This window comes from Numenius arquata, chromosome 4 (assembly GCF_964106895.1).
Source record: "Numenius arquata chromosome 4, bNumArq3.hap1.1, whole genome shotgun sequence".
NCBI lineage: Eukaryota > Metazoa > Chordata > Aves > Charadriiformes > Scolopacidae > Numenius > Numenius arquata.
The window spans coordinates 3,217,513-3,239,542 of record NC_133579.1 but is presented as its reverse complement, the minus strand read 5'-3'; the positions used below and the strand labels follow the sequence as shown (position 1 = coordinate 3,239,542).

The following is a 22,030-nucleotide window of genomic DNA, read 5'->3' as shown; positions in this document are numbered from 1 at the left end:
ACCAGGGCAGAGCAGAGGGGGAGGATGACCTCCCTGGACCTGCTGGCCACGCTCTTCTTGATGCACCCCAGGATGCCATTGACCTTCTTGGCCACAAGGGCACGTTGCTGGCTCATCACAGAAGGAGGTGATTACCTGCCTCTGGAAAGAGCCTGGAAGTGAACCAGGACTTGGAAATGAAGCAGGGAGCTAATCATTTGAGTGTAAATCATCCACAACTGGTGATGTTAGGGCTGATGGAGGATGGTATATTTCCCTCAGTCACTGTGAGTTAATATAGTCACATACTTCTAAATAATTCCAGTCTCATGTCAAGCTGGATTCCTTTTGAAATATTACCATTAAGACAGAAGAGGAGATATTATGGGTTCTGTTAGAGGTAAATATAAACAGGAGCTCAAAGGTGAGGAGTGTTTTCTTAAGATGCTGAAAAATTCAGTTTGCAACTCAAGATCCCAAATTTTGAAAAGCACCTCAAACATTCCTCTCCTTTCATTCCTTAATCTCCACATCATGTGCGTTTCTGCATCTTGTATGACAGCAACAGCAGTATTGCCACTTATTTGCTTTCAGACTAACATTAACCTCTCTGTCATAATGTCAAAGGTATTATACTGATGGCAACAAATCACCTCCCTCCCACTTCTCCTTCAAAGGAGCATGGGACCATTATAGGAGCATGCACTTCCATGACTACTAAGACAAATCATTTGAAAAATAAAAAAAGAAAAAAGAAAAAAAGAACCAAACCGCATCCCTGGTGCCGTTGCCACGTTTCTACTAATAGCAGTGAGATGCATCACTGTCAGTTAGCTTATAGGTGTAGTAAAACAGGTATTTTCCCATTAAAAAAATGCGTTTCTCATTAGATTATATACAGAAAAATAATTGGGCATGAAGGATGCAGGATAAAGTAGAAGCAATTATAATCTGCAAGATCAATACTAAGTAATCCTTTTGAAAGAACATAGCTGTATGTTTATGCCTCAGAGAAACCATGCCTAACAGTATACATAATAATATTACATATATTTTCCTTATATACAGTGGTCCCAGTTCATTCCAGGTGTAACTGCCTGGTATTTGGATTTTACTGTCCTCTTCAAGCACTGTCAGGATTCTCTGTCAACTACTAGAAGCCACATGGGTTTGTCATATACATTCCACAGTAAAAGATCCTTCAATAATATTTTCTTTGTTTTGATTAGCACTTCTGACTGACAAAACAACACAAATTTTTGTCTTTATGACTTCCTCGTGCAGTGCTGTCCCTTATAAAGATCGGGCAAAATAATCACATTGCCCTTACAGCATTTTTTTTTGGTTTTCTGGTGGGGGTGGGGGATGGTGGTGGCTTTCGGGAAGCAGTAGTAGATATAAGCAGTGTGTAGACAGAAGCTGTTGTAAATACCCCAAAGCTTCCATTCCAAGTCTTTATCATAAATTGCCAGATGCTGGCAGTTAGAAATAAAAAAAATGTATGTATTATGAAGTTGTCAGCTATGAAAGATACTTCCCCAGGCATAGCCGGAGTATAATGTATTTTTTTCCATGCTCAAGTGTTCTTTGAAGATTAATTTTATTGCCCATAACCTTACCGCAAATAGCTGCATTATAGCCGTTGGTATCTGACAAATTTATTTTCAGGTTTGTTTCCTGTCTTAAGCTTGATTGAGCTGTAGGAACTCTGCTGCACAGCTGCAGTCATGGAAACCTCGGGGGTTTCTGGGGCCTGGCCATCACTTCGGCCATCAGGAAGATCTGATGGACAATTTGGTCCTTGTTTTGCTACTGTTCAACGCTGATTTCCCCTTCTACAATCAGCTCGTCATTGTCCATACATTTGGGGAACAGCTGTGGCTAATAATAAGTCATTTCAGGGTAAGGCCTGATATTTCCTTCTATTACTTCATGTTCTGCTTGGCTTTTAGAAACAGCCACCCTCTGAGGAGGTGGAACCAGTGACACAGGACTAATGACTCCGCTGTCTTAGCTTAGCACAGCTATCATCCAAGCTAAGCAACATTTTTCTTCTCCAACATAATATGCTTATGCAATTTAATTAGTGTCAGACACAGCCACAAACCTGAACAGCTTCTGTAAGGATTTCTACCAAGGAAGCATCTGACCAGGATGGAACAACCTGCAAACAAAGAGCTCTGATGCAGTTCCGAGCTCAGTGCAGATCCAGCCATGAGGGGTTTTCCCTCTGATGAGCTAATGCAGGATCTCATCTGTAAAGATTTTAGAATAATTATATATATATACCCTATATCTTTCTCAAGCGATGATGAAAATACAAGTATCTGAATAGAATTGCATCACAGATATTTTCAATTAGGTGTGAACATTTCAAATCATCTATATTATTACTTTTGATAGCTATAGATACAGAAATAATATTATTTTACACATTCATGAAGCAGAGAAGATAATTCATCTATCACAACTTGGAATTTCCTGAGGCATTGTGTAGAAATTAAATACTCCATACTGTTCTGTAAGCTGCTTCCATAGAGCCTTGCCATGCGATAAAGTTATACTAAATGTATTACATTTTCAGAGGAATGGCCATAGAATCTCACCAATTCCCCATTTGTCCTCTTAAAATCCTATAGGATATTTCCATAAGAATGATTTTCAAAGTTACTTAGCAGCCAGAGCTCTCCCTAAAGCTTCCAGGGGCTGAGGTTGGTCAGAAGCCAGCAGGGTATGCCAAGAGCATTAAGTCAGCATCTTTACATTCACCTACATTCGTTCCAGAGGAAACAAATGGGTTTTTTTCCTAAATACGTGTTGTGACACAGGAATATTGTGTCCTTGTCAACGACTGCACGATAAAAGGGGGACATCTACTGGTTAAAATAGGAAATAGGAAAAATGCCAAAACATCTTCTTGTGGAATGCTAGACTGAGGCTTGTCAGACTCCCTTCCCCTTTCCTTCCTTACGCCACTGCTGAGGTCCAAGACCTGCTCTTCTTTCCACAGATATCCTTGGTGATCAGCACATTCCCAGTAAAGCTTGCCAAAATATCTAAACTCCTCTTGTGCACTCTGCTTAAAGGCAACAGCCAATTTCCCTTTGATTTCCTGAGAACAAAGCCAGGCCGGGTGACGCAGGTGGACCATGAGTGTCTGAAGCCTGATAGACATTTATATGCGACCAGGCAAAACCAGCCTTTTCTGTAGAGCAGTGAATATTCAACCCTTCTGGCCAATCCATAGTTTAGGAGAAAACAGACATTTCTTGAACACCCTATTCAGCACCTGCCCAGGTGATTTGTGCTAAAAGCAGAGTCTGAATTACAGCTCTGAAGTGGAAGGTTCACATAATTTACAGGCATTTTCCTATCTAGTGCGTGCTGTTAGTCACAGCCGCAGGAAGAGCACCTTTTAATAATATTTTAATAATAGGTAATATATTTTGCGCATCAGATCTTTATTCAATTACAATTTGACCTTTCTAAATATGACGTGAGAACATCTGTATGTTTGTTTGAAGAGCACTCTGCGCGTGTGTTACAGAATACGTCACAGCTCAATAAAGGCTTGAAACCGGAGTGTTAGAGGTAGTTTCAAAAGTAATTCTGGAGGGACATCTAACATAAGGAAAAGTTTCTGACCCAAATTCTGGATCTGAACTGTGTTGCTTAGCGTCCAACCCATCCAAAGAACTGTTCTCAGTTTGATGCCTACCTTTGCAAATTTTGGCTCTGTAGAATCATAGAATTGCTGAGGTTGAAGGGACCTTTCAGATCATCAAGTCCATCCATCAACCCAACACTGACACAAACCATCACTAAACCATTTCTCTAAGCACTAAGTCTACCCATCTTTTAAATACCTCCAGGGATGGAGAGTATTCCCATCAAGAGTACTCCCGTCCAAGCCAAGCCATGTGTAGCCACAGCGGGAGGTGAAACTCCCAGCAGCATAACTTTCAAAGACGCTGGAGAAAACAAACATTCTTACCACATGAAAGGCAAACTTGGAAAGCAGGGTAAGGAAGTCTACTCCAAATACGTAGTTCAGCTCCCAGATCAGTCTTGTCACTGTAACTCTAGCAGCAGTGTGTTCCCATGGGTTAAAAAAAGTCCAGAATAGGAGCATTCCAATAAAGGCTGGTCATCCTCTGCATCAGCTGCTGAAGAATCTGACTCCATCTTTTCCTGAAAGCATGGAATTCCAGGAGCTGCTGGAGTTGAAAGATTAGAAGTTAATAATCACTGGATTCACTACCAGTAATAGTGATAAGCTCTAATCATACTGCCTGCTCACATTATCTGATAGAGTCAGGATGCACAGGATGAATATTTATTGCACCTTCAGAGAGCCTCTGAACCTGTGTCTACTTTAGGCCTTTCTTAAAGTATCCTGTTTTCCACCAAGCCGTCTAACGCTCTGGTGGCAAAACCCATTCTTCTTGAACTACATCCTTCCTAACAGAAACAAGGTCAAGGCAAAAATGCTATAAAAGATCCATCACCCAGATGATTTGTGTTAGGCTGACTCTCACCCAACCGATTTAATCAGCTCTCCAGCTGCTTTGGATCATGGTAGGGGAAATCAGAGGTTGAGTTCTATGAGTTTATTCAGCAGACTGCTTTCTGCTGTAGTGTTTCTCCAAACAGCCCTCACTTGAATTCTCCATCTGATTTCTGATGATGTCGATACTTATGCTGCTTAAATATTTTGTGTAAGAATCACAATTTCCGTGCTGCAACGACTACACTGGTTGCCCATTGTCCTTGGTGGTTTATTTAGAACTAGTCTAAATAAATTCCGCTCCGCCTCAGTCTGAAGTGTAGACATAACCTGTGAATGCTACCTTTTAATTTACATTTACAGAATACTTTGGCTTCACTAGCTAATTAGTTTCTTCTCCTCTGGTTTCTCAGGTTGTCAGCTTTCCTTCTTAGGAAGATGTCTTCATGGTACTGAAACTGGTGGGAAATTTTTGTAACACATCTACATCTAACCAAATCAATTTTCTTTCTTGATTGATTGGATTGAGACAAAAATCTTAATTTAACTGCTGCACTTTTTTTTTTTTTGATGCCTAGAATTAACTTTTCCTAACACTGTATTTAACTTTTAGAGTTTTATTTAAGAAAAGAGATTCTGAAATTCAAGAGCAATATGCAGTGAACCATGGACAGAAAAAATACTTTAAAATAGCAGTAGGAGATTGAACAATTAAGCAGTTAAGGGAAGTTATGAAGGGATTATCAAGTAATCGTCACATTATCTGATGACTGCGCTCTCTCTGGTAGGAATGTTGTGTAGTTAGAATAATTAAACTTCCTGTAGAATAAATTAAAGTCTATTAAAGATATTCTTAATAAAACATAATGAAAAGAGAAAATATGAATTATGGGGAATTTAATATTGTTTAATGATTTATAACAAGATAGGCATAAAATAAAAATACTACATATCAGGACTTGAATCTAAAGTTAAATCAGTGCTCTTTTTTAGATAAAATTACAGTAAAATTTATTCATTCAAGGAGCTGAAAACCCCACAGAGAATTAAGTCCTTTACATTGTGAATGGAAAATGTATAGATGGAAATTTCTCCCAATGGGATGGGATTAATTCCCTCCAGGAGATGAAAAAAACCAAAGGCTGGTAAACAGCTCTATCTATTTTTCTTCAGCTTGATTGCTGTCTTTTTTATTTTTTCTTTTTAATTTATATTAAGCCCATAGTCCCCACAGTTATGGGCTAAGCTTTGAAGTGTGAAATGAGTGTAACTAATAAATCAATGTCTGCTAGAATTTGCTTGCATCCTAAAACACATTATATGATATGAAAGGTTCATATATTTCTGCTGAAGCTATAGTTAGTATTTTAAATGTCATAAATGCAAGTCTATGTAGTAATGAGAAAAACTACCATATTACATATATTTCCAGTGGAAGTCTAAATTGGTTATGAAAGAAAAGGGAGAAAAAAAGGAAAGTCACCTTACACTTAGTAAAAAAGAAGACAGTTAAGATATGCAGGCCTTTAACTATATTGCAAAAGAGGAAACAACAGACTGGATTCATTTCCCTAACAATTTCTCTGATTCCACAAGTGTGGGAAATATTGGCATAAGCTTTATATAAACCTATAGATTGATGTAGATGTTTTACATAGAGCTGCAGATCTGAAGTATATATAGAAATCGACATGAAGCCAAGATAGAAAAATTATTTTAAAAGTGTGAGTAAAGATTATGTCTGACTTTTGTGCTTGTCATAATTTCAAATAAGGCTGAGTAGCAAGTCTCCTTGCTAGATAACAGAAGTCTTCAGGTGGGAGGTCATCCTTACTCACTGTATGGTGTCACTAAAAGACAGTCTCAGTCAATGGTAAAAAGATGATAGAATGAGAATAGTTTAAACAAAACGCTGGATATTGTTGTTAGCAAATTAGACTCAAGTGTACAGTCCTGATTAATGATCTGAGGTCTCAGTTGTAAACAAATTCCATTAAAATGAAATGGCAAATACAAACAGTGAGAACCAAGAAATTTAATTTCTAATTTCCACAGCATTTCTTTTTTAAAATCGGTTACATCCAGCTTTCTGGTTTAAGTTGAATGTTAATACCACAACGAGTAGCATCAGAATAAACCTGTACATCGGGTGTGTTGATTCTCCCCATTGTATCCATTCAACAGCCTATACTGAAACTTCTCAGAGGAAAACGCTTGGGTTTTGTTTCTTCATCACCTTTGCTTGTTTCGCTCCACCATGCTTGGCCAGGTGTTTTTAATAACTTACGTAACGGCAAGCAGTAAAAAGAAATCTGTCACCTCTGGTGAGATTCCAGCCTACTTCAATGGTATTTTGTCTGAGAAACAAATATTGTGCCAGAATTATCTTTATTTTTCCAGTGTTATCTTTATGAATGGGACAATTTCCATACTTTCATGTATTTAAGGTGGTGGGATAAAAGGGGTCTGGAGCGCGTATGGGCGCACCGCGGCAGCCGCTGTGCCCGTGCCCGTATTCAGCACCTGGGCGGGGGACAGCTCCCGGTCCCCCACCGCCCCTCTGGGTCCTAGCGCCCCGCTCCCCGCCGCCCTTTCCTTCCCTCCGACCCTCAGCCCAGCTGCTTGCTGGAGATAACCCTCTCCTTTGGCTTTGGGTGGTTTGAGGTTGGTTTTGGGGGGGAGTTTTGTGGGGTTTTTTTAAATTAAATTCCTGGTAATGAAGACAACGTTTGTGCATGCAGAGTGCAAACCAGATCTTGCATATGGTCTGCAAAAGAGCTGGAAACCACAAGCTCTTTGTCATGACCTAGATGGAAATTCTGAAGATTCTAATACGTTCATCTAAGTAATAATAATCAGCTTTCACTACTTGAAAATTAGACAGCTAGTACAAAACACAACCTAAACATAAGACACATGCCAGCTGTGATCATCAAAAAGTTTAGAAAACTTCTGAATGAGGCCAGGCAGGGACTTCATCAAAGACATCTCATTCGTTTTTGATAAATTTAGCTAACCTTTCATACCCACATGAACAAATTGTTTTGTCTAAAAATAATATTTAAGGAGGTCGGAAAGCTTTGCAGACACAAACCTATTTCATAAATAAAGCCTTTAACATGACTTTTGAAGGGGTTTTTTGTGTTTATCGGCAATGGGGAGGTAAATCTCTCCCACTCTTATACAGCAAAGAAAGCTTTAGCTCGATATACTTCTTATTTTCACTGTAACCTACATTACATTAAATGATTTAATTGATTAAACTAGTTACACTATAATTTCAAGCAGGTACTAGCTCCACTTCTGTCAATAATATGACAGACAAATTCATGGGCTTATCCATTTCCTAGTGGAAAAAAATAAAGCAATCCCCATTCACTTACACTGACTCTGGATCTGCCATTTCTTCCACATTAGGTCCTAGTGGGCAATTTGCAATTTACCATAAAATAGATTCATAGATTCATAGATTGGTCCAGGCCGGAAGGGACCTCCAAAGGTCATCTAGTCCGACCTCCCCACAGTCAGCAGGGACACCCCCAACTAGACCAGGTTGCCCAGGGCCTCGTCGAGCTTCACCTTGAATATCTCAAGGGAAGGGGCCTCAACCACCTCCCTGGGCAACCTGTTCCAGTGTTCCACCACCCGCATGGTAAAGAACTTTTTCCTAATATCCAATCTAAATCTCCCCTTCTCCAGCTTAAAACCATTGCCCCTCGTCCTGTCGCTGCAGGCCTTTGTAAACAGACCCTCCCCAGCCTTCCTGTAGCCCCCCTCAGGTACTGGGAGGCCGCTATGAGGTCTCCCCGGAGCCTCCTTTTCTCCAGGCTGAACAACCCCAGCTCCCTCAGTCTGTCCTCGTAGCAGAGGTGCTCCAAACCCCTGATCATTTTGGTGGCCCTCCTCTGGACCCTCTCTATCAGGTCCATGTCCTTTCTATATTGAGGGCTCCAGACCTGCACACAGTGCTCCAGGTGAGGTCTCACCAGAGCAGAGTAAAGTGGCAGAATCACCTCTCTGGATCTGCTGGCAACACTTCTTTTGATGCAGCCCAGGATGGGATTGGCCTTCTGGGCTGCGAGAGCACATTGCCTGCTCATGTCCAGCTTCTCCTCCATCAGCACCCCCAAGTCCCTTTCCTCAGGGCTGCTTTCTAATGCCTCATCCCCCAGGCTGTATTTATACTGAGGATTGTTTCTTCCCAGATGCAGAATCCTGCACTTGCTTTTGTTGAACCTCATGAGGTTCAACTGGGCCCACCTCTCCAGCCTGTCCAGGTCCCTCTGAATGACATCCCATCCCTCTGGTGTATCGACAACACCACACAGCTTGGTGTCATCTGCAAACTTGCTGATGGTGCTCTCAATCCCTCTGTCTATGTCTTTGATAAAAATGTTAAACAGTACTGGTCCCAGGACGGGCCCTTGAGGGACACCACTTGTCACTGCTCTCCATCTGGACTTCAAGCCATTGAGTACCACCCTCTGGGTGTGACCATTCAGCCAATTCCTTATCCACCGAACCGTCCACCCATCAAATCCCTCCAATTTGGCAAGCAGGATGTTGTGAGGAACTGTGTCAAAGGCCTTACAGAAGTCCAGATAGATCACATCCATAGGTTGCCCCTTGTCTACTGACCTAGTCACTTCATCATAGAAGGCCACTATAATATTTATTATATAAAATAATTGATTTCATGTCTCCAGCTGAGATAGCCTTCTGCTGTTCAACAAAAAAAATACTACAACTGACTCGATATGGATTTTAATCTGTTAACAAGCCCAAAGTAACGCTCAACAGCTCAGTGCTAAATAAACAGTATTCCGGGTTGTCTCCATTGATGCTGAATTGAATACATGTGCCTCTTCCTAAATTATGAAGACTGCCTCCCTCTGTGAACTGAAGAGAGAGAAGTGGCTGCTCATCTACTGATGAACTGGGTGCCACTTCTTATCTCTAAAGATATGATAGGGAGTGTCTATGGAGCTAGTCTTGAATGAAAACCTCCTGAATGAGCATCTCCAGACTAAGCCTGTAAGGTGACAGTCACCCCAGTGCAGAGACGAAAAGACTGTGCATCATCATTTAGGCACCAGATAAGTACAACACTAAGAGTTTAATATATGGAGGTTAATGTCAGGCTTAATGAATATCTCTGAAAGATCAATGAAGAACATTCAAATTTAGTCCTTAGAAATATTAATAATAATGATCTAGGAAAAAGTGGAAATGAAAGGTCGGAATTCTAAATAATGTCATCAAAGAAGGAAATCAAGAGTAGCAGAGAGAAGCTGTTCGGTGATTACACGTGCTGTCAGAGCCAGGACCAGATGGGTTCCTGAAAGGGCAGCTGTGATAGAGCTGTAAGCTGAACTCAATTTATGTTATTCTGTGAAATTATTCCCCTCTCCTCCATCTTATTTTTCAAAAATTAAACCTTGTATTCTATGTGGAGCTGTTACACCTGGCCAGGAGTTATTCTAGGCTTATTCTAGAGAGGCACAAACAGATGAAAGGCGTACTCTGAAAGGGTAGATGTGCATAGGCAGTAGCAATTTTCCACTTGTAATGATGGTTTGCGGGCCCTGTAAGATAACTACAAAGGATGTCTGTTCTGAGACTTCACGACAGAATGATATAACCTTCTTTCTTACCACATCAGAAAATTCTGTCTTCACTCTTACAAGTACTGACTCGGCTCTAATTACGACAAAGCGGAGGCTGAGGTCAGAGCACCTGACCCGACTGGAGGCTGATGTCTTATTTATTTCTCAGTAATAGGATAACTTTAAATTGGTACCTAGGTCTAATTTTATTAACTGGCAATTAATTTTTCCGTGACTTAAGACAGGGAGTGTTTGCAAACATATACAATACATCTATTCTTACATAATTTTCAGTGTTGCAGAACTATTAAGATAAAGACATTAGCCAGCAAGCGCTACCCTGTTATCACTAGCAAGATGTCTTGCCTCTTCATTGAACCTGCTCAGTGTGGCCTCTCAAAACCTCAGGTTCAAAGTAACAGATTTCTGAGTCTGCCAGACTGTTTGTGACGTGAGCTGTGACACACCGGGAAACATTTTGAGTGCGGAATTGCCAGCAGACGGGTGCGTGAGCTCAAAACAGTCCTCTCTGCAGAGCAGCACCGTGCAGAATCGTGGGCAGGAAGCAAGAGGTGATGCTGGTAACTGGGGAATCCCAGGGATACGATGAAGGGAGACAGTGAAGAGATCAGGGACAGGGGTGCTGCCTCATGACCTTGTTCTGCAGTGTCAGGCAAGGAACAGCGGTGGCAGCTGCTGAAGGCAGTGCCGTGATGCTGCGCTGATAAGCGCTATTATTAGCTGGTAAAACATCCTTCTACTTATCCAGTTTGTACAAATGTAAAAACGTGCTTCTCCTTTGCATTGCTGATGGGAAGTGTAATGGCCTCTTCCCCTAAATGCCTGCAGACTGATGTCCTGACTATTCTTGAAACGCCTTGTGTGATAGTGCTTACAGTTGAAAGGCAGCTCAATTTGTAGTGTTGTCTTTGCTGCTCCAATGAGCATCTCATTTGGACAGTCCCAGGTGTCAAGAACAGCACACACACAGATTTAGGCAGATGTACCTTAAAGATCATCCAGTTCCAACCCCCTGCCCTGGGCAGGGACACCTCCCACCAGACCAGGTTACTCAAAGCCTCATCCAGCCTGGCCTTGAACCCCTCCAGGGATGGGGCAGCCACAGCTTCTCGGGGCAACCTGTTCCAGGGTCTCACCACCCTCACAGCAAAGAATTTCTTCCTGAGATCTCATCTAAATCTCCCCTCTTTCAGTTTAAAACCATTCCCCCTCATCCTATGGCTCCCCTCCCTGATCAAGAGTCCCTCCCCATCTCTCCTGGAGCCCCTTTAGGGACTGGAAGGGGCTCTAAGGTCTCCCCGGAGCCTTCTCTTCTCCAGGCTGAACAATCCCAACTCAGCCTGTCCTCACAGCAGAGGGGCTCCAGCCCTCTGAGCATTTCTGTGACCTCCTCCGGACCTGCTCCAACAGGTCCATGTCCTTCCATTGCTGAGGACTCCAGAGCTGGACAGAGTGCTCCAGGTGGAGTATTTGCTCTCCTTTCTCAGAATCAGTACTGTTAAGTCCATTTGGTGATGGTGTGGGAACTTCCAAGGACAGACTAAGTTGACAAACTTGCTGCAGTACCCAAGATGAGTGGGTAAGCCTCAGCTAAGCAAAATGCAGATGTGATGAGTATATGGAGAGAGAGTGGTCACAGTGGTGACATCAGCTCCGGAGACGGAAAGGCCACCTCACTCTGACTTTGAGAAAAATAAGCCTGTTCCTAAGAACAAATTCAGCTCTCTAAGCACAAACTGAAATGGCACATGGTGTGAGGGTCCATATTTGGCATCATCTTGTACGTATGTGCTATCTTTGGCCTTCTTCAGCTAATAATAGTACAGAACAGGGTAGCACCTTTCATATTTTGAAATATTCTGAACAGATTTGTATCTTTTCCTACCAGTGCTGGTTCTTTTTTTTTTTCTTCTTTTTGGCCATATTTATTGGAAGAATAATATCCACTTATTTCTCCTGCCAAGTGAGTTGTGAAACACCTGCCTTCATCCATCATACAGCCCTTTCAGAAAACATAGTCAGGTTAATCTATCCTATTTAGAAGGGCTATACATCCCTTTAAAACAACAGCAAAAGAAACCAATCTTGCCACAGAATGAAGGCAACAACACTGCATTTCCTAGGCAGGGCTGAAGAATGAAATTGGTGAGGTGGGGCAGAGGCAGACAAAAGGCCACGCTGTTGGAGAGCAATAACTACCTTTCAAACCGTGAAAAGTTGCCTAGAACAGATTTCACCGTGAAAAAGATGGACGCTTAAATAAAGTATACACCACATCACTGAAATTACTGGGAAACAGCTAATGCGGGCTCGAGTTCTCCAACATACTCAGTAACATAATTATACTTTCAGAATTCCAAGAACAAATAAACACGGTGCAGATCTGAACTGTTGAGCCTGCAGTTTCTGTCAAACTGCTTGCTTCCTCCTTGGGGCCAGCATCACAACGTAAATAACAGGAGAGGAAAAAGCTGTACGATACAAGGACACAATTACTTGACGTGCCTTGTTCTTCCAAAATAAAACCATGAGAACGGATCTGCCTGATTGTCATCAAACTGGTTTTAATTAGGCAACACTGGCGTTTCAGTCTGTCACAGGGAATTTATTTTATGCCTAAATGTTCACCAGCATACAAAAGATCCTAGAAAAGGGGTGAGTCAATGTATAGCACCTCTTAGAATCATAAAATCATAGAATTGTTTACATTGGAAGGGACCTTTAAGATCATCGAGTCCAACCATCAACCTAACTCTGACAGAAGCCATCACTAAACCATGGCTCTAAGCACTATGTCTGCCCGGCTTTTAAATACCTCCAGGGATGGGGACTCCACCACTGCCCTGGGCAGCCCATCCCAATGTGCAATAACCCTTTCCATGAAAAAATTGTTCCTAATATCCAATCTGAACCTCCCCTGGTGCAACTTGAGGCCGTTTCCTCTTGTCCCATCGCCTGTTCCTTGGGAGAAGAGACCGACCCCCCCCGGCTACACCCTCCTTTCAGGGAGTTGTAGAGAGCGAGAAGGTCTCCCCTCAGCCTCCTTTTCTCCAGGCTGAACAAATATGTGAACTGTGAACACTGAGTGACACTGTGTGACAATGCTAAAACTCCCTGCATTTTATAGGTCTTGAATACAAAACTTTCCCATTCGGAGCTGCCACCCAGGGTGTTTTATTGACAACAACCACTTATTTGTTTCTTCCAGCCATTCACTCATACGCTGGTAACAAGCAAGCCTGAACTTTGCCACTCATTTGAATAAAATCTACAGAATAGCCTGGAGTTTTTAGCGTTTTATACACGTCACCTATAAGCATGAGTCTGTTCTTGGTGAAAAAAAAATCACAGCAAAAAGAAAGTATTTTGGTTTCTTCCAATGGAAGAATCTTCAGCTTTTGTCTGGGACTTTATTGTGTAATTAAAGTTGTGCATCATTCCGCACACAGCGTGTTTTAATTATCGCAATTGATTAGATTTTACAACTCATTAGGCAAAGAATGGCAGGGGATCGCTAGGAGGAAGAATAGCAACTATGAGAAAAAGAAAAAGGGTAAAAAAGGGACTCCCTATTCTGAGTCCACCTAAAGAACACGTTGCAGATAGATAGTATTATGCTGGCAAATCCTCACAACCCAGATGTACCTTGTATCGACAGATGCCCCGAGTTTATCAGAAAGCCCCGTAAGCGACCTGCTCGCCCAGCTGTGCGGATAAAGCAGAGGAAATAAAACCTCCCCTGGCTGAATCTTTACAATCTTTACCAGCAAAACTTCCCATGTTCTGGGTAGGTTTCTGGAAGTGTCTCCTGGACTGAAAAGTCTGGACAATTTTGCCTACTCCAGGTCATCAGTCAACGACCACAGTTCAGCTATATAATTCTCAACATATTATATTTAATCTGTGTTTCAGAATATAAAAAATATTCTGTTTAAATGAGAGATTCACAGAATCACAGATTCCGGCAGTTTAAGTCATTTAGCTACGGTTCTACAAAAACACATCAAAATCCAACTGTTTTTAAACTTTAAAAATATTTCCTTATCAGTTTCAAAATGCTTCTAAAAGAATGGACATATTTAAATTCCTTTCTTATGGGCTGGATGTGAGACATTTGAATCTGCTGCTGAGGCAATGGATAGTGAAATATTCCTTGAGCTAACGATGCAGTCTTAACAGGCTGCTCCAGATACTGTTGTTCCTGATTTTTGTGGGGGCAAGAACTGGTAGCAATCTGAAAATGCAGTGGTTTCCCAGCATTAAATTGCCACTAAAAACTGGACTTTTATTTTTTTTCCCTGTGCGTTCACCTCATTACTCATTATTGCCAGCGCTGTGAGGATTTCTGCATAGAATGAGCCTGCAAATTGAGGCAGAAAAGAAAGGTGTAATGGGATAGGCTTCAAATTGCTCCTTTGCAGCTCTGCAACGACTGATGCTGTGAAGAGGCTCCCGACAGAACTGTGTTACTGGTATATAAAGCAGAGAAAAAAAAGTATACATTAGTATATACATAAGTATACATTAGGTTCACACTAAAGTACAACTGCTCAGGGAAAGTCCGGCTGAGCCGTATCTAACAGCCAGAGCAGCATCTTTGATTAATACAGGTTTCAATCAGGTAAAACTGTAACAACAATGTTGTTTCCTTAGTTTTTGTTCCAGGGCAGGATCTAGGGTAGGTTCTAGACCATTTAAATAACAGTCTCATTACTTTTCACATCTCTAGCCTCCAGAGGCACTGAAATTTATCAGACTGTCACATAGTCTTCTCTCTGCATATAAATGTATGACATTAACTTCAAATAAAGTGCTCTGGCAGTATCTTTAGCTCTGGCTTTAGAAAAAAAAAAAAACATAAAAGATAGTCACCATTCAGCTTTTAAAAGATTTCTGATCACAGTTTCTGGAGAACCGTCTCAAGTTTCTTGGGCACTTGCCTATATATATTCTTAGAAGCATCTGCTCTTGGAAAAGAGATGTTTAGATTTGGATGTGGGCAGGTAGATAGCTGGAGTTGGTCTAGGTTTTAAACTGAAAGAGAGGAGATTTAGGTTAGATATTAGGAAGAAATTCTTTGCTGTGAGGGTGGTGAGACCCTGGCCCAGGTTGCCCAGAGAAGCTGTGGCTGCCCCATCCCTGGAGGGGTTCAAGGCCAGGCTGGATGGGGCTTTGAGCAACCTGGTCTGGTGGGAGGTGTCCCTGCCCAGGGCACGGGGGGTTGGAACTGGATGATCTTTAAGGTTCCTTCCAACCTGAACCATTCTATGATTCTATGAAATGCTTTTATGAATGAGCTTAAACTGAGCTTTAAAACAGAAAACAATCTATTTTAGTATTTCTAATAGAAACCTAGATTTACTTAGGACTTCTAACCAAAACAATATATTCTTTTTCCAAATAAAGTTCTATAATAATTTTTGCACCACTTTAACATTTCACACACTATCTCAAAGCTTCCCATATTCCTTTGAGTATAAATAACTAAACTTTGTAGCAAAACCATTAGGTTCCCTGATAGATTAATCTCTTTTCTCCTAATATTGGTTCTGTAAATGAGAATGGCCAGCTCTTCCAGGCAAAATGGGAGGCTGTGAGGTACGGAGGAGCCTGAACTTTAACAAAATGAACAACAAAATATTTCAGAAAACCTATCTCCTGAGACAGAACATTGTTTCTAGGAAGCATTCGTCTGCCTGCACATTTTAATCATGATGAGAAACTGGGTTCACCTTCGTAGGACTGCTTACTTTTTAACATCTTGCTCTCAACCTAATTCCGGGCCGATACCTTCAATTCTTGTAGCACCTGAAATTTGTCTAGAGGTGATATTTGGGCAGGACGAGTCTCCTCAATAATGCTTCTTGTTTATTTTTCTCGACTTTTGCCACATGAATTTACGCGTGGCAAGGAAGCTGTGCAGGACGTAGTGCTAAACTGACAGCTTACACACAGTATTTCCCGATCACTTCTCCACGTTGTGTAAAGTCTTACATAATTAAACTTCATGCAGAAAATTAATAATGTTCTGCACATTGTGTCCAGTTCTGGGCTTCCCAGTTCAAGAAGGACAGGGAACTGCTGGAGAGGGTACAGCAGAGGGCTACAAAGATGATGAGGGGACTAGAACATCTCTCTGATGAGGAAAGGCTGAGGGACTCGGGTCTTTTTAGTCTGGAGAAGAGAAGGCTGAGGGGGGATCTGATCAACGCCTATAAATACTGAAAGGGTGGGTGTCAGGAGGATGGGGCCAGTCTTTTTTCAGTGGTGCCCAGGGACAGGACAAGAGGGAACGGGCACAAATTTGAACATAAGAAGTTCCATCTAAACCTGAGGAGGAAGTTCTTTGCTGTGAGGGTGGCAGAGCCCTGGAAGAGGCTGCCCAGAAAGGTGGTGGAGTCTCCATCTCTGGAGACATTCCAAACCCACCTGGACACGTTCCTGTGGGACCTGCTCTGGGTGACCCTGCTCTGGCAGGGGGTTGGACTGGATGATCTCCAGAGGTCCCTTCCAACCCCATATCATTCTGTGATTCTGTGATTAGCAGGAACTTTATATCCTTCACGTGGTAACTTCCAATAATAAATATCACCTCCCACTGTAATTTAAAAACGGTAAGACCAGTCACGGCTTGCTTTCTGAAATGAGTTGTTTTAACTGCAGGCAGTAAAGCCATCAGGTTTTAACTGTGTCTAAGATGATTGTAATGTTTTCTCTCCGTGCAAAAATCAAAACATTAAAACAAAATAATGAACGCAGCAGCCAAAGCCGCTGCCACCATTCGGAGTTTATTTGACACAGGCGCAGTATAAAGGAGTTAAGCAAGCCCTGACAAATACACTTGTACCCGTCTAACCAAAACGTTTGTTTATTTTGTTTTACAGATTTTGGCCATTGTGTCCATTCTGTTCATCGTACTGTCCACTATTGCTTTGTCTCTTAACACACTGCCAGAGCTTCAAGAAATAGATGAATTTGGGCAGCCAAATGACAACCCTCAGCTAGCACACGTTGAAGCTGTGTGTATCGCTTGGTTTACCATGGAGTACCTTTTGCGTTTTCTGTCCTCACCAAATAAGTGGAAGTTCTTCAAAGGCCCGTTAAATGTCATTGACTTACTGGCCATCTTGCCCTACTATGTCACCATTTTCCTCACGGAGTCCAATAAAAGTGTCCTGCAGTTCCAAAACGTCAGACGCGTGGTTCAGATATTTCGTATTATGAGGATCCTAAGGATTCTTAAGCTCGCCAGACATTCAACAGGCCTTCAATCTTTAGGTTTTACGCTCCGGCGGAGTTACAATGAATTGGGCTTGCTGATATTATTTTTAGCCATGGGAATAATGATATTTTCCAGTCTTGTATTCTTTGCTGAAAAGGATGAGGATGCTACAAAATTTACCAGTATCCCCGCATCGTTCTGGTGGGCAACAATCACTATGACAACTGTAGGATACGGTGACATTTATCCTAAGACGTTATTAGGTAAAATAGTTGGAGGACTTTGCTGCATCGCTGGAGTGCTGGTCATAGCCCTGCCCATACCAATCATTGTGAACAACTTCTCAGAGTTTTATAAGGAGCAGAAAAGACAGGAGAAGGCAATTAAGAGGAGAGAAGCACTTGAGCGAGCTAAAAGAAACGGCAGCATCGTCTCCATGAACCTGAAAGATGCCTTTGCACGCAGTATGGAAATGATAGATGTAGCAGTAGATTCAGGCAAGCCTGGAGAAACAGCCAATCCAAAGGAGACACCTGATGACAACCACCTGTCCCCAAGCCGTTGGAAATGGGCCAGAAGGACAATGTCCGAAACAAGCTCCAACAAGTCTTATGAGAACAAATACCAAGAAGTTAGTCAACAAGATTCCCACGAGCAATTGAACAACGCCGCAGCATCCTCCAGCCCTCAGCACCTCAGTGCCCAAAAACTGGAGATGTTGTACAATGAAATTACTAAAACTCAGTCTCAGCCTAATCTTAATGCTGGTTACCAAGACCAGTCAGCAAAGCCGCCGGTGTACGAAGAAGAAATAGAAATGGAAGAAGTTACAGGTCAGAGAGACCCGTTGCCAACTGGACCTACGGACATCGTGATGGACATGAGAAGCACATCCAGCATCGACAGTTTTGCCAGTTGTGCGACCGACTTCACGGAAACGGAGAGGTCTCCCCTTTCTCTCTTTCCTGCCTCTCACTTTCAAATGAGATTTCCAGCTGATGCTGTTGCCCTGGAAGACAACCAAAGAGTAAGGAGTTCTCAGTTTATACCGTTCACAAAAGACAGAATGTTTTCTCCAACCGATGTCACCTTTGACTATAATCCAATGGACAGAGCTGTTACCAGTGACGGCAGTGGATCCCAAACTGGTTTGCATGGTCATTTGCATTTAGACACTGCCATGGAAAGCCCCAAAAGTTCCCTGAAAGGTAGCAACCCATTAAAATCTAGATCCCTTAAAGTTAATTTTAAAGACAATCGAGGTGGTGCTCCACAAACTCCACCGAGCACCGCAAGGCCACTGCCAGTAACGGCAGGAGCAGACTTCACCCAGGCCACCCCTCAGCACATCAGCACCATCCTCCTAGAAGAAAATTCCCCCCAAGGTGACCGACCTTTACTTGGTGCTGACACATCAGCGCTTTGTCAGGGACCGCTTAAAAAATCATCTCCTCTCTTTCCCAGACAAAAGGTTTTCACTTTCCCTTCGAAAGAGAGGAGGAGCTTCACTGAAATAGACACTGGAGAAGAAGAAGAGTTTATGGAGTTACACGGTATGAAACACGAAAAGCAAGAGGATATCAAGACAAATTGCTGTGGGGATAAACACAGTGATGGCAACCATTTAACAGAGGAGCCCCAGGTCAGCTCTTCACCCAAAAGCATGAGCCACAACTGTACCCAAGACATTTACCATGCTGTGGGTGAGGTAAAGAAGGACAGTAGCCAAGAAGGCCACAAAATGGAAAACCATTTATTTGCCCCAGAAATCCATTCGAGTCCAGGAGAAACTGGTTACTGTCCCACACGGGAAACTAGCATGTGACTAGTTACAAAAGCAATAAAAATACTTTTTTCTTACAACACAGTTAGCAATGCCTACGAACTAAAAACATGGAAAGCCTCAAAAAAAAAAAAAGTGCATAAAATGTTATTTTTGCATGGCATGAAGAGTCGTTTAGTTTAAATACTGTTTAATTTAAAAAAAAAAACAAAGACTACTTTTTGTAACAAACTGGAAAAAAATGGGGAAAAAATGACTCAAGAACAGTGAATAAAATAAAGAGAGCTCTGTTAGGAGCTGGTGTTCTGCAACATCTGACATTTTTGATCCTTTCACTTATGATTGTAGACAAGATTTTGAACTCTTTTAACTTTTTGTTTTGTTTTGTTTTCTTGGTTACAATGAGTTTTAGAATTTGCACATGAAAGGATGAAATGTCAGTGCATGCATTCAGAAGGATGTGAACCAAGGTGCTCTGAGCTTGCAAAATGCATATATTTGTAAATAGTTTGGGGTTGGGGGGAAAGCTACTGTTAACAAGGATTTATGGAAAAAAAAAAAAAAAGCATTTCCTGGGACACAGGTACTTCCTTCACAGCGTGCTGCCTGGAGGTTTTGTACAGACTTAATGTTGCAAAATTGCAACTTCTACTTAAAGCATCTCACGTATCTTGCTTTCTGTTAAAAAGCTCATGAGTATATCTGTTAATTAAGGACTACAGTATTTTCGTTTATCTGTGCTGTAAATCACGATGGTTTTGGTTTTTTTTATTATTTGCATAACTTTAGTTATTGCGTTTGTCAGTTTAATTAATGATCCCATGAGGAAAAGCAAAGATTTAATGACCAGAACTTGAAGCATTTGATATTTTTATAGAAAACCGCCAACATTTTATAACTAAGAAAAAAAAAGTTCCATTTTAAAATAAAAAAACGAAGAGTTATTTCCATGGCAATAAATAGTGCCAAATGGCTATATAGACATATCCCAAAGTTCTCAATCTCTTAGAATATTGAACTTGGTATTAAAAAAAATATTACCCACATTTTTTTTTTCCTTTGATTGAACAATATTTGCTTCCCCGTGAGCTTTGAGCTTTTTTTCCCTTTTCTTCGCATGAAGTGCCCATACTTCAATAATGGCGACGTTGCTGAAGCCATTATGGTGTAAGGGTGTAAGAGACAAGCTTTGTAGGGGGAAGCTGTACCTTTTATTATCCTCAATCCTACAGCTGGAAAAAAACAGGCTTCAAGTACATGCGACTCACCCCAAGTATTCCACGTCCCGAGGCTTGTCTGGGTTTTTCAGTTCAATCATTTGGACTGACAGAAGGTATCGCTGGATTCACCAACTTTGCCTCAACCCGTATGCCGATGGCTGTTCCAGAAGCAGAGCACAGGCTTTCCCCGCTGCTTAAATAAAGGGAAACGTCGATCCTGCCAAAGCATCTTTGGTGACTCTGATATTCTCCAGCTTTGTAAGAGAGATGCTGAACCAAAGCCTTCATCACAAAGTACCCATCTAACAACAGTCTGAAGAAAAGCTATTATTTTTTTATCCAGCACCAACAGCTTCCTATGCTATAATACACAGCACGTCCTACAAAATGTTTTGGTTTTGTTTTTAATTAGGAAAACAGAATAGAGGTATTTTTTTGCCGCCCTCTGATTGTCTCCTGAAATTGGGTACCCCCTTACAACAGCTGTGCAAGAGCAGCCGCCCGGCCTCAGAGCTGATAGACAGAGGGTCCCGCCGTTAAAAAGTCTGAGGAGGTGTTTAGAAATTCTAGCATGGGTTCCCTGCTGCTCCACGGGCTTCTTGCCAGAGAGTGGGGCTCTCGTTTCCCCCTGCACAGAAGGGAGCGAACGCTTCTTCCAGGTCAGTGCTGGAACAGCAAGCGCTGCAAAGACACCGGGGACAGCGAGAATGGAAGCCTTAAAAGCACTTTAGATCGACCAACACGTGGTTTCTAACAACAGGCTTCTACTTCCAATAGTGGACCTGGCTTAATTTTTCTTTAAATGTCATTTTCTGTCACTTAAATGAGTACAAGTCAGGCACCTAATGCATTTGATGTAACAGAGCAACATTGCCCTCTGCTTGAAATGGCCGGGCTGATGCCACAGACCTCACTCAAGCCTGACCCACGGAAAAGAGGCAAGTTTGAAAATCCCCAAAATAAGGATTCTGGTGGCTGAGCCAAAGAATAAGCACAGCACAATCCCAGCACAAACACACACACACACAAAGGTTTTTTATATTTCCTTAAGTTTTCTGATTTCCATAACAAGATAATGTTGAGGTGTCTCTTCAGTCATTTGAAAAATGGGGAACATAATGTTATTTTTTCAAAAAAAATGTCTGGTCATTAATTCTCAAAATAAAAATGGATTTTTTTGTTCTTAGTTGCAGTTCACTGCAACTTGTTGCTGCATTCAGTTTCACCTATTTATATGGCATTCTGCTTATAATTTTTCAATCATGTTGTGTCTCGCTGTTCCAAACTTAGCTCTTGAGTATTTTATAGTCATTAATCTTCTATTTTTATTTTTATTTTTTTCTTCCTAGATATTTTCAGTGACTAAAACTAAATGCCAGTCAATTTTTATATGCCTAAAGTGTTGGTCTGTATTTTCTATGTGCAGTTTTATGAAATCACGTGGGCCTGTTCGATCTGCCTTTACATCCTAGTGAACTAACGAAGACCAAAATTAAGTCCAAATGGGATCTGATCCCATGCTCTGGATCCACAGAAAAAAAAAAAAAATTCCCGTTCGAGATAATGATGTTGTCCTGGCAGGACTGAGGTCTGTGCTGTGTTCCTTCCCCGTGCTTTTTCTCCCTGGTGACCCTTAGGCTTTGGCAAAGCCCCCTCAGATCTGCGCCGCTTGGTGAGAAGGGAGGAGTCCAG

The 22,030-nt window shown here is 41.7% G+C and overlaps 1 protein-coding gene across 1 annotated transcript in view; it reads left to right on the top strand.

The window, feature by feature from the left end:
• Window positions 1-19,160, top strand: part of KCNB2 (potassium voltage-gated channel subfamily B member 2) — a 189,346-nt gene extending 170,186 nt beyond the window's left edge. The window contains exon 2 of the mRNA XM_074146420.1: window positions 16,998-19,160. Within this exon, the coding sequence (XP_074002521.1) occupies window positions 16,998-19,160 (2,163 nt within the window). The remainder of the gene's footprint in view (window positions 1-16,997) is intronic.
• Window positions 19,161-22,030: the final 2,870 nt, after the last annotated feature.